This window comes from Eucyclogobius newberryi, unplaced genomic scaffold (assembly GCF_026437365.1).
Source record: "Eucyclogobius newberryi isolate DKJ021-1_F unplaced genomic scaffold, fEucNew1.0.hap1 SCAF_7, whole genome shotgun sequence".
In the NCBI taxonomy this organism is placed as follows: Eukaryota; Metazoa; Chordata; class Actinopteri; order Gobiiformes; family Gobiidae; genus Eucyclogobius; species Eucyclogobius newberryi.
Genome location: NW_027316389.1, coordinates 562,902 through 578,771, shown reverse-complemented (window position 1 = coordinate 578,771; position 15,870 = coordinate 562,902). Strand labels below are relative to the sequence as shown.

The 15,870-nt window shown below is 53.5% G+C and overlaps 1 protein-coding gene across 8 annotated transcripts in view; it reads right to left on the bottom strand.

The window, feature by feature from the left end:
• The window catches only part of LOC140348657 (inositol hexakisphosphate and diphosphoinositol-pentakisphosphate kinase 1-like), a 109,486-nt gene that overhangs the window by 36,790 nt on the left and 56,826 nt on the right, over positions 1 to 15,870 (bottom strand). For all 8 annotated transcript variants that reach the window (XM_072434656.1, XM_072434661.1, XM_072434662.1 and 5 more), the window contains 3 exons: positions 12,066 to 12,193; positions 10,366 to 10,480; positions 617 to 724 (listed from right to left, as the gene is read on the bottom strand). In XM_072434656.1, coding sequence (XP_072290757.1) covers positions 617 to 724; positions 10,366 to 10,480; positions 12,066 to 12,193 — 351 coding nt within the window. The remainder of the gene's footprint in view (positions 1 to 616; positions 725 to 10,365; positions 10,481 to 12,065; positions 12,194 to 15,870) is intronic.

The window sequence follows — 15,870 nt, the reverse complement described above, 5'->3', positions numbered from 1 at the left end:
CACAGTAATAACACACACACACACACACACACACACAGAAACGCACCAGAACACACGTGTAATAACACACAGAAACGCACCGGAACATACTTGTGTAATAACACTGTAATAACACACCCACAGTAATAACACACACCACAGAAACGCACCGGAACACACTCGTGTAATAACACGCACACAGTAACGCACCGGAACATACTTGTGTAATAACACTGTAATAACACACACCCACAGTAATAACACACACCACAGAAACGCACCGGGACATACTTGTGTAATAACACTGTAATAACACACACCCACAGTAATAACACACACCACAGAAACGCACCGGGACATACTTGTGTAATAACACTGTAATAACACACATTTAAACAGCAACACAAAGTAAATTTCACTGCATCTGCAGTAATGAAATCAAACGGTTTGTGTCTCGGCTGTGAATAACTTTTAACTTATTGACGTAGCCGAGTTTATAACACGGCTATAATTGCGGCCCTCAGAGGCAACTGTTATTGTGATTTTGGGCCTTACAAAAATAAATTGAAGTGCGTCTGTATAATATGTTGTGTATCTGTGTACTTGATATATTTGCATATATTAGCATAATATAGACCTTATTGTTGTCCTCGTAGAGCATGATGACAATCTGAGTCATGTAGTTGAGTTCAGGAACAGCGCTCAGATACTCCATGGCCTGTTTCCACTGTGCGTCCTGCTCCTCCTGGTGGACACACACTGCATTACACCCAACACAGGAAAGACCGCCCACTGGAGGATGACAGATGATAGATAAATGATGAATGATGATAGATAAATGATGATAGATGATAGATAAATGATGAATGATGATAGATAAATGATGATAGATGATAGATGACAGATAAATGATGATAGATGATAGATAAATGATGAATGATGATAGATAAATGATGATAGATGATAGATGACAGATAAATGATGATAGATGATAGATAAATGATGAATGATGATAGATAAATGATGATAGATGATAGATGACAGATAAATGATGATAGATGATAGATAAATGATGAATGATGATAGATAAATGATGATAGATGATAGATGACAGATAAATGATGATAGATGATAGATGACAGATAAATGATGATAGATGATAGATGACAGATAAATGATGATAGATGATAGATGACAGATAAATGATGATAGATGACTAGGGATGCATACCTAAACCCACGTTCAGGTTCAAGTCCGGATTCGAATCCAGAGGTTCAGGTTCAGGTCCGGACTAAATGAGTCCGGACCTGAACCTGAACCAGGCCATATTTGCATCATGTTATAACAGCGTAACACAAAACACTTGAACAAGGACGACTCAAACACAAGGCTTAACTGCAGTGAAATAAACTCAACTTGTCTGATTTATTCATTGTTTTTAACAGAAGATACAACTTACAAATCACAAGCTACGAGCTAGCAGCTAAACTATAGCTTAACAGGTAACACACATGACTCAACTCAACAACAAGAGCATGTTGAGTATTGTTGACAGGGTCAGTCGGGGTCAAGGGTCAAAGCAGCTGTTTCATCTGATACAATGTTTCATTTTTAGACACATTTCACTCTTTAATGTTCAGATCCTTGAGCATCAAAAGTCAGATCAAACCTTCAAACACAAAACACAGTGTCAATAATTAAATATTAAATATAGTCGCAAGCGGCAACGATCGGCCCTCGCCACGCTGCCGCCACACTGCCGCCACGCCGCAAGAGGAGGGGGCGGGGCTAACGCGCCCCAATTGTCCTTTTATTACGCCTACTGCTGAATCTGTGACGCTGTCACATCTTCTCACTTTGTTTTACATCAAAAAGACATTTTATTTTGAATTCTTGGCAAAATGTGCGGCTCTGCCGCACAGACACCGTGACTCTTTGAATAAAAATGTGGATAACTTTTGATGGTCCTGAAGATGAGTCTCACCAAATTTCAGGTTAATAGGGCCAACGCCCTGAGGGGGAGGAGTTTGTGAAAGTCTAAAGTGTAAACATGTTCAGGCGATTTCCCCATTGGAATAACATGGGAGGTTTCGGTCATCGGTTTAGGGCAAAGAGTTTAACAAGTGATTCTAATTTGATGCAATTCTGACTTTATCTGCGCAAACGGCAGAAATGTTAAATTTGGGAGATTTCTGAAATTCTAGCTACAGTTTGTGGCTTCGCCGCTCAGAGACCGTGACAGGGTCAATGTCATTTGAATAACTTTTGATGTCCCACTCCTCAGGAGCATTTTCACCAAATTTCAGCTTTTTAGGGCCAACGCCCTGAGGGGGAGGAGTTCATAAAAGTACCACGTTTGGAAAAACTCCCGAGTCATGCTTAGCCATTTTTGAAGCAATATGGCCGACATTTGGTTGGGCGGACGGCGTTGCCGTAATAATATTTTTTACTTCTCTTGTCGCCATCTACCTCTGCGCCAAATTGCATGATTCTACGATCAGATTTTTTTGGGGTCATTTCCCATCTCTCAATGTATTTTTGGTACATTTGGGGCTGACGAGCAAATTCTTTAATTATAGAAAAGGGAAATGGCCAGAATGTAGAGGCACGATTTTTAGAGGTGTGAACATTTTTGTGACTTTTCGTCAATGTCACTGGGTGAAAAATAGGGGGGCGTGTCCCGAGAAGAAAGAAAGAATATTAAAGCCGCAAGCGGCATCCAACGGCCCTCGCGGGCCGCCGGCCTTCCGACTCTGCGCTTTCGACTTGATAAAGATGGCGCCCTTATTGTGTTGAATTAAAAAAGAACTTGACAGACGGGGACACATTGGACATGGCCAATCCAGTGCAAATCAACACAAGTGTCAGTCAAAATTTTGCTTCTCCGCCGCACAGAGACCGTAGCACTTAGAATAAAAATATGGATAACTTTTGATGCCCCGCGTGTGTAGATGATATTTCCCAAAGTAAAGCTTGATCGAGCTATTGCCCACGGAGGAGTTTGTTAAAGTGTGAAGCGTAAAAATGTGGTCATTTTAGAGATTTGGCTGTTTTCCCATTTGTGACATATATTTGCGGGTCCGCCACACAAAGACCGTAGCACTTAGAATAAAAATATGGATAACTTTTGATGCCCCGCTTGTCTAGAGGACGTACACCGATTTTGAGGTTGGTGGGCAAAACGCACTAGGAGGAGTTCGTTAAAGTGTAAAACATAAAAATGTGGTAATTTGAGAGATTTTGCGGTTTTCCCATAGGGATAAAATGGGATGTTTCTGTCATCGCTACGACTACGCCGTAAAAATTTAGGCATTTTTCTGATTGGCTTTTTTGATCGGGACGGCAAAATAGAATTTTGGGTAAAGTTTAGAACATTTTGGTAAAACTAATTTTTGACCTTCAATGTTAATTTAAAGGTCACTCTGTAGGGGGCGCTATCGCGCCCATTTCAATTTGGTCATCATAAACTGGTCCAAACTAGAAAGTTTAACAACTGATTCAAATTTGGTCCTAATCGGACTCGTTTTGATCAAATGGGAGCAATTTTTAGATCTGCAATATTCCAAAATAAGTTGTCCAACTTTGCGGCTGCGCCGCACACAGACCGTAAAAGGAATACCAAAAATTTGGATAACTTTAGTCCCACACCATCACAGAGCATCAGGACATCAGCACCATCACAGAGCATCAGGACATCAGCACCATCACAGAGCATCAGGACATCAGCACCATCACAGAGCATCAGGACATCAGCACCATCACAGAGCATCAGGACATCAGCACCATCACAGAGCATCAGGACATCAGCACCATCACAGAGCATCAGGACATCAGCACCATCACAGAGCATCAGGACATCAGCACCATCACAGAGCATCAGGACATCAGCACCATCACAGAGCATCAGGACATCAGCACCATCACAGAGCATCAGGACATCAGCACCATCACAGAGCATCAGGACATCAGCACCATCACAGAGCATCAGGACATCAGCACCATCACAAAGCATCAGGACATCAGCACCATCACAGAGCATCAGGACATCAGCACCATCACAGAGCATCAGGACATCAGCACCATCACAGAGCATCAGGACATCAGCACCATCACAGAGCATCAGGACATCAGCACCATCACAGAGCATCAGGACATCAGCACCATCACAGAGCATCAGGACATCAGCACCATCACAGAGCATCAGGACATCAGCACCATCACAAAGCATCAGGACATCAGCACCATCACAGAGCATCAGGACATCAGCACCATCACAGAGCATCAGGACATCAGCACCATCTGTTGTGAGAACACTGTTCCCTCCAGACGGTGTTTTCCAAACAACAAGCCCTGGATGAACCGTGACCTGAAGGCTCTGCTGAAGGAGAAGAAGAGCCTTCAGGTCAGAACAAGGAGGAGCTGAGGACTGTGAGGAGGAGCTGAGGAGGAAGATCAGGAGGAGGAGGCTACAAGAGGAGGAGGAGCTGCAGCAGCAGAACATTCAGGGAGTGTGGAGGAGCCTGAAAACCATCTCAGGCTTCAAAGTCCCCCCTGTCCAGACGGAGGGGGATCTACAGTGGGTGAATGATTTAAATACTCACTTCTTGAGGTTTGATCGGTCACCCACCCCTCCCCCTGCACAGACCCCTCCCCCTGGTCTCACCTGTCCCCCCAGCACACAGTCCCCCTGGACTCACCCGTCCCCCTGGACTCACCCGTCCCCCCAGCACACAGTCCCCCCGGACTCACCCGTCCCCCTGGACTCACCGTCCCCCCAGCACACAGTCCCCCCGGACTCACCCGTCCCCCCAGCACACAGTCCCCCTGGACTCACCCGTCCCCCTGGACTCACCGTCCCCCCAGCACACAGTCCCCCCGGACTCACCCGTCCCCCCAGCACACAGTCCCCCTGGACTCACCCGTCCCCCCAGCATACAGTCCCCCTGGACTCACCTGTCCCCCCAGCACACAGTCCCCCTGGACTCACCCGTCCCCCCAGCACACAGTCCCCCTGGACTCACCGTCCCCCCAGCACACAGTCTCCCTGGACTCACCCGTCCCCCCAGCACACAGTCTCCCTGGACTCACCCGTCCCCCCAGCACACAGTCCCCCTGGACTCACCGTCCCCCCAGCACACAGTCCCCCTGGACTCACCGTCCCCCCAGCACACAGTCCCCCTGGACTCACCCGTCCCCCCAGCACACAGTCCCCCTGGACTCACCCGTCCCCCCAGCACACAGTCCCCCTGGACTCACCCGTCCCCCCAGCACACAGTCCCCCTGGACTCACCCGTCCCCCCAGCACACAGTCCCCCTGGACTCACCCGTCCCCCCAGCACACAGTCTCCCTGGACTCACCCGTCCCCCCAGCACACAGTCCCCCTGGACTCACCGTCCCCCCAGCACACAGTCCCCCCGGACTCACCCGTCCCCCCAGCACACAGTCCCCCCGGACTCACCCGTCCCCCCAGCACACAGTCCCCCCGGACTCACCCGTCCCCCCAGCACACAGTCCCCCCGGACTCACCCGTTCCCCCAGCACACAGTCCCCCTGGACTCACCCGTCCCCCCAGCACACAGTCCCCCTGGACTCACCCGTCCCCCCAGCACACAGTCCCCCTGGACTCACCGTCCCCCCAGCACACAGTCCCCCTGGACTCACCGTCCCCCCAGCACACAGTCTCCCTGGACTCACCCGTCCCCCCAGCACACAGTCCCCCTGGACTCACCCGTCCCCCCAGCACACAGTCCCCCTGGACTCACCCGTCCCCCCAGCACACAGTCCCCCTGGACTCACCCGTCCCCCCAGCACACAGTCCCCCTGGACTCACCCGTCCCCCCAGCACACAGTCCCCCTGGACTCACCGTCCCCCCAGCACACAGTCCCCCTGGACTCACCGTCCCCCCAGCACACAGTCTCCCTGGACTCACCCGTCCCCCCAGCACACAGTCCCCCTGGACTCACCCGTCCCCCCAGCACACAGTCCCCCTGGACTCACCCGTCCCCCCAGCACACAGTCCCCCTGGACTCACCCGTCCCCCCAGCACACAGTCCCCCTGGACTCACCGTCCCCCCAGCACACAGTCCCCCTGGACTCACCCGTCCCCCCAGCACACAGTCCCCCTGGACTCACCCGTCCCCCCAGCACACAGTCCCCCTGGACTCACCCGTCCCCCCAGCACACAGTCCCCCTGCCAACCACTGACTGTCTCAGCAGCTCAGGTGAGGAGAGAGCTGAAGAGGATTAAAGTGAGGAAGGAGCAGGACCTGAGGCATCAGCTCCAGCTCCTTAAGTCCTGCAGATGAACTGTGTGGAGTTATGGAGCATGTCTTCAACATGAGCCTGAAGCTGAGGGTGGTACCACAGGTCTGAAGACCTCCTGTCTGGTGCCTGTGCCTAAGACACCGCGCTCCAAAGACCTCAACAGCTTCAGGCCGGTGTCTCTCACGTCCTGATGAAGACACTGGAGCTGGTCCTGGACCACCTCCGCTCCACCGTGAGCTCAGGACCTGCTGCAGTTTGTATACGTCCTGACATCGGAGTGGAGGACGCCTTCATCTCCTGCTGCACCGCTCTCTCTCTCACCTGGAGAAGCCTGGCAGCTCTGTGAGGATCCTGTTCTTTCATCTCTCCAGCGCCTTCAACACCATCAGCTCCTGAGGGACAAGCTGGAGACGGTTCCTGAGGGACAAGCTGGAGACGGCTCCTGAGGGACAAGCTGGAGACGGCTCCTGAGGGACAAGCTGGAGACGGCTCCTGAGGGACAAGCTGGAGACGGCTGGTGTGGAGTACGACCTGCAGAGTGGATCCTGGACGACCTCACAGACCGACCTCAGTTTGTGAGAGCCCGGGACTGTGTGTCTGACACTCGGACCTGCAGTGTGGGGGACCTGCAGTGTGAGGGACCTGCAGTGTGAGGGACCTGCAGTGTGAGGGACCTGCAGTGTGTGGGACCTGCAGTGTGGGGACCTGCAGTGTGAGGGACCTGCAGTGTGAGGGACCTGCAGTGTGAGAGACCTGCAGTGTGAGGGACCTGCAGTGTGAGGGACCTGCAGTGTGAGGGACCTGCAGTGTGTGGGACCTGCAGTGTGGGGACCTGCAGTGTGAGAGACCTGCAGTGTGAGGGACCTGCAGTGTGAGGGACCTGCAGTGTGTGGGACCTGCAGTGTGGGGACCTGCAGTGTGAGGGACCTGCAGTGTGAGGGACCTGCAGTGTGTGGGACCTGCAGTGTGGGGACCTGCAGTGTGAGAGACCTGCAGTGTGAGGGACCTGCAGTGTGAGGGACCTGCAGTGTGTGGGACCTGCAGTGTGGGGACCTGCAGTGTGAGGGACCTGCAGTGTGAGGGACCTGCAGTGTGTGGGACCTGCAGTGTGGGGACCTGCAGTGTGAGGGACCTGCAGTGTGAGGGACCTGCAGTGTGAGGGACCTGCAGTGTGGGGGGGCCCCAGGGCACCGTCCCCGCGCCCTTTCTCTTCACCCTCTACACTGCAGACCTCAGACATGGACAGCTGTGTCCTGCAGAAGTTCTCTGACCACTCTGCCATCATGGGACTCATCACAGACGATGATGTGGAGGACAGAGGACAGAGGACAGAGGACTGGAGCAGGACTTGGTGGAACCTCCTCCTCATCAACGCAGAAGACCAAGGAGAGGCCACGCCCCCCTCACCAGAGAACATCCAGGGACGGGACAGGCCACGCCCCCCTCACCAGTGAACATCCAGGGACGGGACAGGCCACGCCCCCCTCACCAGTGAACATCCAGGGACGGGACAGGCCACGCCCCCCTCACCAGTGAACATCCAGGGACGGGACAGGCCACGCCCCCCTCACCAGTGAACATCCAGGGACGGGACAGGCCACGCCCCCCTCACCAGTGAACATCCAGGGACGGGACAGGCCACGCCCCCCTCACCAGTGAACATCCAGGGACGGGACATTGAGAGAGTGACTCATACAAGGACCTGGTGTTCATCTGAACCACAAACTGGACTCATAACATGGACTGAACAGGAAGAGCCAGAGTCGGCTCCGCCTCCTGAGGAGACTCAGGTCTTTTGGAGTGACAGAGCCACTCCTGACAGGGCCGCTCCTGACAGGGCCACTCCTGACAGGGCCGCTCCTGAACGGGCCACTCCTGAAGACCTTCTCCTCCTCTGTGGTGCATCAGCTCCTGTAGGTGTGGTCATCACAGAGAGGAAGAAGCTTGACAAAGCTCCGTCCTGGACTGTCCTCTGGACTCGGTGCAGGAGGTGGGGGACAGAAGGGTCCTGGCTAAACTCACATCTATGATGGACCATGAGTGTCGCCCCCTGCAGGAGACTACGTCCCCTGCAGGACACTCCGTCCCCTGCAGGACACTCTGTCCCCTGCAGGACACTCTGTCCCCTGTAGGACACTCTGTCCGCTCTGGAGAGACGCTTCAGTGACTGATCCACCCTCGCTGTGTGAAGGAGACGTTTCACAGTCTGTCCTTCTGCTGCTGTCAGACTCTACAACAAACACTGTCATACCCATGTGCAATTACTGTCGTGATCACATGCAATGGTATTTATGTATTTATGTATTTATGTATTTATTTAGGGTGCACGGTGGCAAAGGCGATTAGCGCTCTTGCCTCCCAAGAAGGAGATCGTGGGTTCGATTCCCGGACCAGACCAACATCACATCATCTCTGGGTGGAGTCTGCATGTTCTCCCCGTGTTACCGTGGGTTCTCTCCGGGTTCTCCGGCTCCTCCCACCGTCCAAACACATGCATGTGTTAGGTAAAAATTGGTGACTCTAAATTGGCCCTAGTGAATGAATGTGAGCGTGAACTGTCTGTAATGTCTATGTCTCTGTGTTGACCCTGCGACAAGTTGGCCACTGTCCGGGATGTACCCCGCCTAAGGCCCAAAGTCACTGGGATAGGCTCCAGTTACCCGCGACCCCAAAAAGGGAACAAGCGGTAGAACATGGATGGATGTATTTATTTATTTATTTATTTTATCTTTATTATTTCCCCCTTGTTGGGAAATGGGAGGTTTTGTTTATAGCAGATCTTCTACTGAAAGTGTTTTTCAAACTTCCTATAAGTTCTGTTCTTTTCTTCTGGATCTACTGCGTTGCAACAATGAAATTTCCCCATGTGTGGACAATAAAGGATTATCTTATCTTATATTTACACCCAGACCAAAGACCAGGACAAGACCACGCTGACCCCGCCCCTTTAACACACGGCCACGCCCCTTTAACACTTGACGACGCACGCAATCCATTAACGATCAATGTTCACCCGTGGAGACACGGTTCACTTCAGTGTTCACACGTGGAGACACGGTTCACTTCAGTGTTCACACGTGGAGACACGGTTCACTTCAGTGTTCACCCGTGGAGACACGGTTCACTTCAGTGTTCACCCGTGGAGACACGGTTCACTTCAGTGTTCACACGTGGAGACACGGTTCACTTCAGTGTTCACCCGTGGAGACACGGTTCACTTCAGCGTTCACACGTGGAGACACGGTTCACTTCAGTGTTCACCCGTGGAGACACGGTTCACTTCAGTGTTCACACGTGGAGACACGGTTCACTTCAGTGTTCACCCGTGGAGACACGGTTCACTTCAGTGTTCACACGTGGAGACACGGTTCACTTCAGTGTTCACCCGTGGAGACACGGTTCACTTCAGTGTTCACACGTGGAGACACGGTTCACTTCAGCGTTCACGCGTGGAGACACGGTTCACTTCAGTGTTCACCCGTGGAGACACGGTTCACTTCAGCGTTCACGCGTGGAGACACGGTTCACTTCAGTGTTCACGCGTGGAGACACGGTTCACTTCAGCGTTCACGCGTGGAGACACGGTTCACTTCAGCGTTCACGCGTGGAGACACGGTTCACTTCAGCGTTCACGCGTGGAGACACGGTCCACTTCAGTGTTCACGCGTGGAGACACGGTTCACTTCAGCGTTCACGTGTGGAGACACGGTTCACTTCAGCGTTCACGCGTGGAGACACGGTTCACTTCAGTGTTCACACATGGAGACACGGTTCACTTCAGCGTTCACACATGGAGACACGGTTCAGCGGCGCATGACAGTGTTTACGTCTTTTCCAGCGCAAATTTTGCGATCAATGGAAGGTTTAAGATGGTTTAGATTCTAGAACAAAAAGGATATAATATTTGAGTGCTAGATTTTATGATGGTAGATGACGGATTATAGATTATAGATGATAAATTGCCACCACAGACATTGTTGATTCATTTCTCCCTGTGGCCCTCAGAGGCAACAGTTGTTGTGATTTTGGGCCTTACAAAAATAAATTGATTTGATTTGATGAATGATAGACTATAGATGATAAATGATGGATAAATGATGACAGATGAACGATGACCTACGTCCAACAGTCCTCCATATCTGAACATGTTGAGCAGCGAGTGAACGTGACTCTCAGAAGTGAAGTACAGACGAGTTCTGACATGTCGACCTGGAGACATCACTCCACGAGAATATCTGAAACACAAAGGAGAATGTCTTTTTAGAGCCAGCAGGAGGCCCTCTGGCACCAGCAGCAGGAGGCCCTCTGGCACCAGCAGCAGGAGGCCCTCTGGCACCAGCAGCAGGAGGCCCTCTGGCACCAGCAGCAGGAGGCCCTCTGGCACCAGCAGCAGGAGGCCCTCTGGCACCAGCAGCAGGAGGCCCTCTGGCACCAGCAGCAGGAGGCCCTCTGGCACCAGCAGCAGGAGGCCCTCTGGCACCAGCAGCAGGAGGCCCTCTGGCACCAGCAGCAGGAGGCCCTCTGGCACCAGCAGCAGGAGGCCCTCTGGCACCAGCAGCAGGAGGCCCTCTGGCACCAGCAGCAGGAGGCCCTCTGGCACCAGCAGCAGGAGGCCCTCTGGCACCAGCAGCAGGAGGCCCTCTGGCACCAGCAGCAGGAGGCCCTCTGGCACCAGCAGCAGGAGGCCCTCTGGCACCAGCAGGAGGCCGGTTCATGGTTAGTCCTACAGGCAGAGGAGCTACACGTCCCTACATGGGAGGACATGCCCCTACATGGGAGGACACGCCCCTACATGGGAGGACACGCCCCTACATGGGAGGACACGCCCCTATGGGAGGACACGCCCCTACATGGGAGGACACGCCCCTACATGGGAGGACACGCCCCTACATGGGAGGACACGCCCCTACATGGGAGGAAACGCCCCTACATGGGAGGAAACGCCCCTACATGGGAGGACACGCCCCTACATGGAAGGACACGCCCCTACATGGGAGGACACGCCCCTACATGGGAGGACACGCCCCTATGGGATGACACGCCCCTACATGGGAGGACACGCCCCTACATGGGAGGAAACGCCCCTACATGGGAGGAAACGCCCCTACATGGGAGGACACGCCCCTATGGGAGGACACGCCCCTACATGGAAGGACACGCCCCTACATGGGAGGACACGCCCCTACATGGGAGGACACGCCCCTATGGGATGACACGCCCCTACATGGGAGGACACGCCCCTATGGGATGACACGCCCCTACATGGGAGGACACGCCCCTACATGGGAGGACACGCCCCTACATGGGAGGACACGCCCCTACATGGGAGGACACGCCCCTACATGGGAGGACACGCCCCTACATGGGAGGACACGCCCCTACATGGGAGGACACGCCCTTACATGGGAGGACACGCCCCTACATGGGAGGACACGCCCCTACATGGGAGGACACGCCCCTACATGGGAGGACACGCCCCTACATGGGAGGACACGCCCCTACATGGGAGGACAGGCCCCTACATGGGAGGACACGCCCCTATGGGATGACACGCCCCTACATGGGAGGAAACGCCCCTACATGGGAGGACACGCCCCTACATGGGAGGACACGCCCCTATGGGATGACACGCCCCTACATGGGAGGAAACGCCCCTACATGAGAGGACAGCACAGAGGCCCTGATCATGGCAGGACAGGAGCAGGACCTGAACACCAGATCAATAGAGGCCCAGATCTACCACACCAGACAAGACCCAAGGTGTAGGCTGTGCAAAGGGGCCATGAGACAAGACCCAAGGTGTAGGCTGTTATTACTCACAGTGGGTGGAGTTTGTTGACCGCCTCGTCCTCGTGAGTTCTCTGAAGGTCCAGTTGGATCTTCTTCATCAGAGGTACACAGTATGTCTGGGCGATGTCCAGCTTCTCCTCTCGACAGATGCCATACTCCTGAGGGTCAGAAGCAGGTCGAAAACGGGTCTTAAACAGGTCCAGAGCCAGGTCACAGGACCAGCCACAGAAGCAGGTCTTCAACAGGAATAAAACTTGTCGGTGTAATCCCTCATTCGTCCAGGCGTGTTCCATAGTAGAAAAAGCTTCAGTTGTAGTCATCTGGACTCAGTTTGAAAAAATAGACGTTTCGACTTCATCCAAGAGTCATTGTCAATAAAAGAATTTAGGTCGCGAACTCCGATATTTATCCTATTCTGTGGTAAGTCCAGCCTATTGGGCGGAGCCTTCCTGAGGTAGAAAGAGTTGTTTGTTTCAACAGAAACTCCCCCCTTGTATCTACTGAGCCTATTCAGAATCTTAATGGGCTATTAGAATCCTCTTTGTCTTTGTGAGACCCTGGCTCAACCACCCTGAGGACCTGATTAGCATCTAAATGTCCTGGACCTGGTCCTCTACCTCTCCAGGGGTTCAGTACCATTATAGATACCAGGAAGATTGAATCTTAGCCCTCCATTCCTGTTTAAAGAAGGTCTTTTTTTTAACAAAAATAGCTTCCTTAACTCCTCTTTCAAACCATCTTTTCTCCTGCTTAAAACCTTCACCTCACGTCTTCAAACGAGTGATTAGAGGCTTCAAGATGGAGATGCACGGCACTCTGTGGTCAGGGTCTCACAAAGACAAAGAGGATTCTAATAGCCCATTAAAATTCTGAATAGGCTCGGTAGATACAAGGGGGGAGTTCTATTTCATCCCTACTGACCGCCAGAGGCGGTGCATAAAGCACTGGATGATCATCCTTGCGCATACACAGGTCGAGAATTAATAACAAAAAAGTCACCTTTGACCCCCCGGTGGCTCACGTGAGTCTATATAGTCACGTGACACCGGGAGCTCAGTCCCTTTTCACCTTCTCGCATGCAGGTTGTATACGTGGTTGTTCGGCTAATATTGCTGTTTTCCCACAAAGTTGGTTCGTTTTGCCGCTTGAGGCCTGTTAGCCCTGTGACTGTGGAACAGTCGGTGCAGCAAGTTCGCTCGCCCTCCTCCGTCCGACACGCTGCACAAGCGTGTCGGACCTGTTGCAATAGGAGGTATATTTACGTTGTTTTCTACGACTGGTAAGTACCCCTTTAATGCATTTCGCCGTAGCCGTGCGCTCGGTAGTTTTCTGTTGAATTTGAACCGTACAATTGTACCCGGTTCTGTGTTTATCCGTGCTAAAGCCGGTTGTTTAGTTTACTGATACAGCCGCGCGGCTCTAAGTTCTAACTATAGCCGTGTTCGGGTCATTAGTTCTGAACTGCTTTGTTTTCAGCCAGTTACACACCAGCGGTGGCGTTTTCGGCTCGACCTGGTGGTTACATGTAGCTGGTTTTGTGTTTACATTGGGTCATTAGTGGCGTGCTCAGCTCAGTCTGATCCAGCGCGTCTCATTCACATAGCGGGTCATTAGTGGCGTTCCCTGCTCAACCTGACCCCGCGGTGTCCCCTCATATAGCGGGTCATTAGTGGCGTTCCCTGCTCAACCTGACCCCGCGGTGTCCCCTCATATAGCGGGTCATTAGTGGCGTTCCCTGCTCAACCTGACCCCGCGGTGTCCCCTCATATTCCCTGCTCAACCTGACCCCGCGGTGTCCCCTCATATAGCGGGTCATTAGTGGCGTTCCCTGCTCAACCTGACCCCGCGGTGTCCCCTCATATAGCGGGTCATTAGTGGCGTTCCCTGCTCAACCTGACCCCGCGGTGTCCCCTCATATAGCGGGTCATTAGTGGCGTTCCCTGCTCAACCTGACCCCGCGGTGTCCCCTCATATAGCGGGTCGCTAGTGGCGTTCCGCTCGACCCGACTCTATTGGCTCCGGTCTTATCATGCTGGAGTCCCTGTGCTGCCGGTCCTGCCTGGCACCGCTGCAGCCTGACGATGGGCATGATCTCTGCCCTGCTTGTCTTGGAGTGGATCATCTTCGGGAGGCACTCTCCAATGATGCTTGCTCCAACTGTTCGGTTATGCCCCGGTCTGTGCACATGGCGCGCTTGGCGGCTTTCGAGGACGCTTCAGACTGGTTGTTTGTGACGCCTCCGAGTCAATTACCAGCTGGCCAGACTGGGGGCCTCAAGCGGCGGTCCACGGCTACACAAGGCGGCTCAAGTGAGCACGCTGACTTCTGAACTGGCCCAAATGCGGGCAGTTATCCAGACTCTCCAGACTGATGCCAGTCGTGTGGTGGCACAACGGCATGAGGGGCATGGCACAGCCTCAGTATATGATGACGTCATATCTGTGGCTGCTTCAGACACGCAGTTTCAGCTGGAGTCTGACCTTCTGAGCTCCAGAGTTTCAGAATCTGGCTCACTGGCCTCTGCCGGCTCTCAGGCCGACAGTGATGACACTGTCACAGCGGCTTTGCGGATGGCACTTTCCCGCTTAAAGCTGGATGTTCAGCGGGATGAGGCGGCACCCTCGAGCGCCTTTCTTCGGCGCCAGGCTGCAGCGTCCCACTTTGCAGTTCCTCCCTCGGAGGAGTACATTAAGGAACTGCATGCCTGTTGGACAGACCCAAAGGCATTTTCGAGGCCTACTTCAGATGGCAAGGTTTTGGCACTGATTGCAGGATCCTCAGAAGCTTGGCCTGGGACATATGCCGGCAGTGGAGCCGGCTATTGCCTCCCTCATCGTCCGCCCAGAGGAGACTTCACGGACTAATGCCCGGTGTCCACGACCACAGTGCCGGGTTACAGACGACCTTCTGTGTAAGTCGTACGACATGGGAGCTTGTATGGGTCGCATTGGGAACTCATTGTCTCATTTAATGCTTGGCCTGTCGGTTTCCCTTGAGACGGTGCCAGTGGACCAACCAACACATGGGCTGGTTGATGCCTCCTTGCAGGCTTTTGCCCTCATGTCAAGGGAACTAGGGCGACTGCTCTCTACATTAGTGCAAGCTCGCCGCCAAGTATGGCTGGCACAGTCTCCGCTCTCTGAGGCCAGTAGGAAGACCTTGAGGGGTGTTCCAGTTCTTCCCGGAGAACTATTTGGCCCGGCCGCCCTGGAGGCTCTAGAGCGCACGGCCCAGGCTTGCCGTACACGGCAACAGTTGGCGGGGCTTCATAGGCGGGGGTCTCATCGACCGGCTCAGGCCGCCCCTCCCGTTCCTTCACGGAGATACACAACACCGCCCCATCATGACTCAGACTTACAATAGGCCCCAAGATTTGGATTTCGTCCGTCCCGTGAGTCCCGTTCCTCACAGCCCGGCCGTGGCCCCCACAAACCCGGGCGGGGTCGAGGGGCCTCCAGATGAGGCCACAGGGCCGGCGGTAGGACATTTTTCCCCAGGACAGCTGGAGTACTGGACGGCTCACTCCCCAGATATTTGGGTGCTGGCCACGCTGTCCGAAGGGTATCGTCTGCAGTTCCGCCGCCGGCCTCCTGTTCCTGGTCGGATCCGAATGACAGTTATTCAGGATTCGGCCAAGGCGCAGGCGCTCTCTCAGGAGATTCGCACCTTGCTGGACAAGGGGGCGATAGTTCCTGTGGACCCCCTGCTGGATCCAGGGGGCTTTTATTCCCGTTATTTTTTAGTACCCAAGAAGACGGGCGATTTACGCCCCGTTCTGGACCTCAGGGGTCTAAATATGTTTTTAAAGGTACTCCCTTTCAGAATGTTGGCGGTC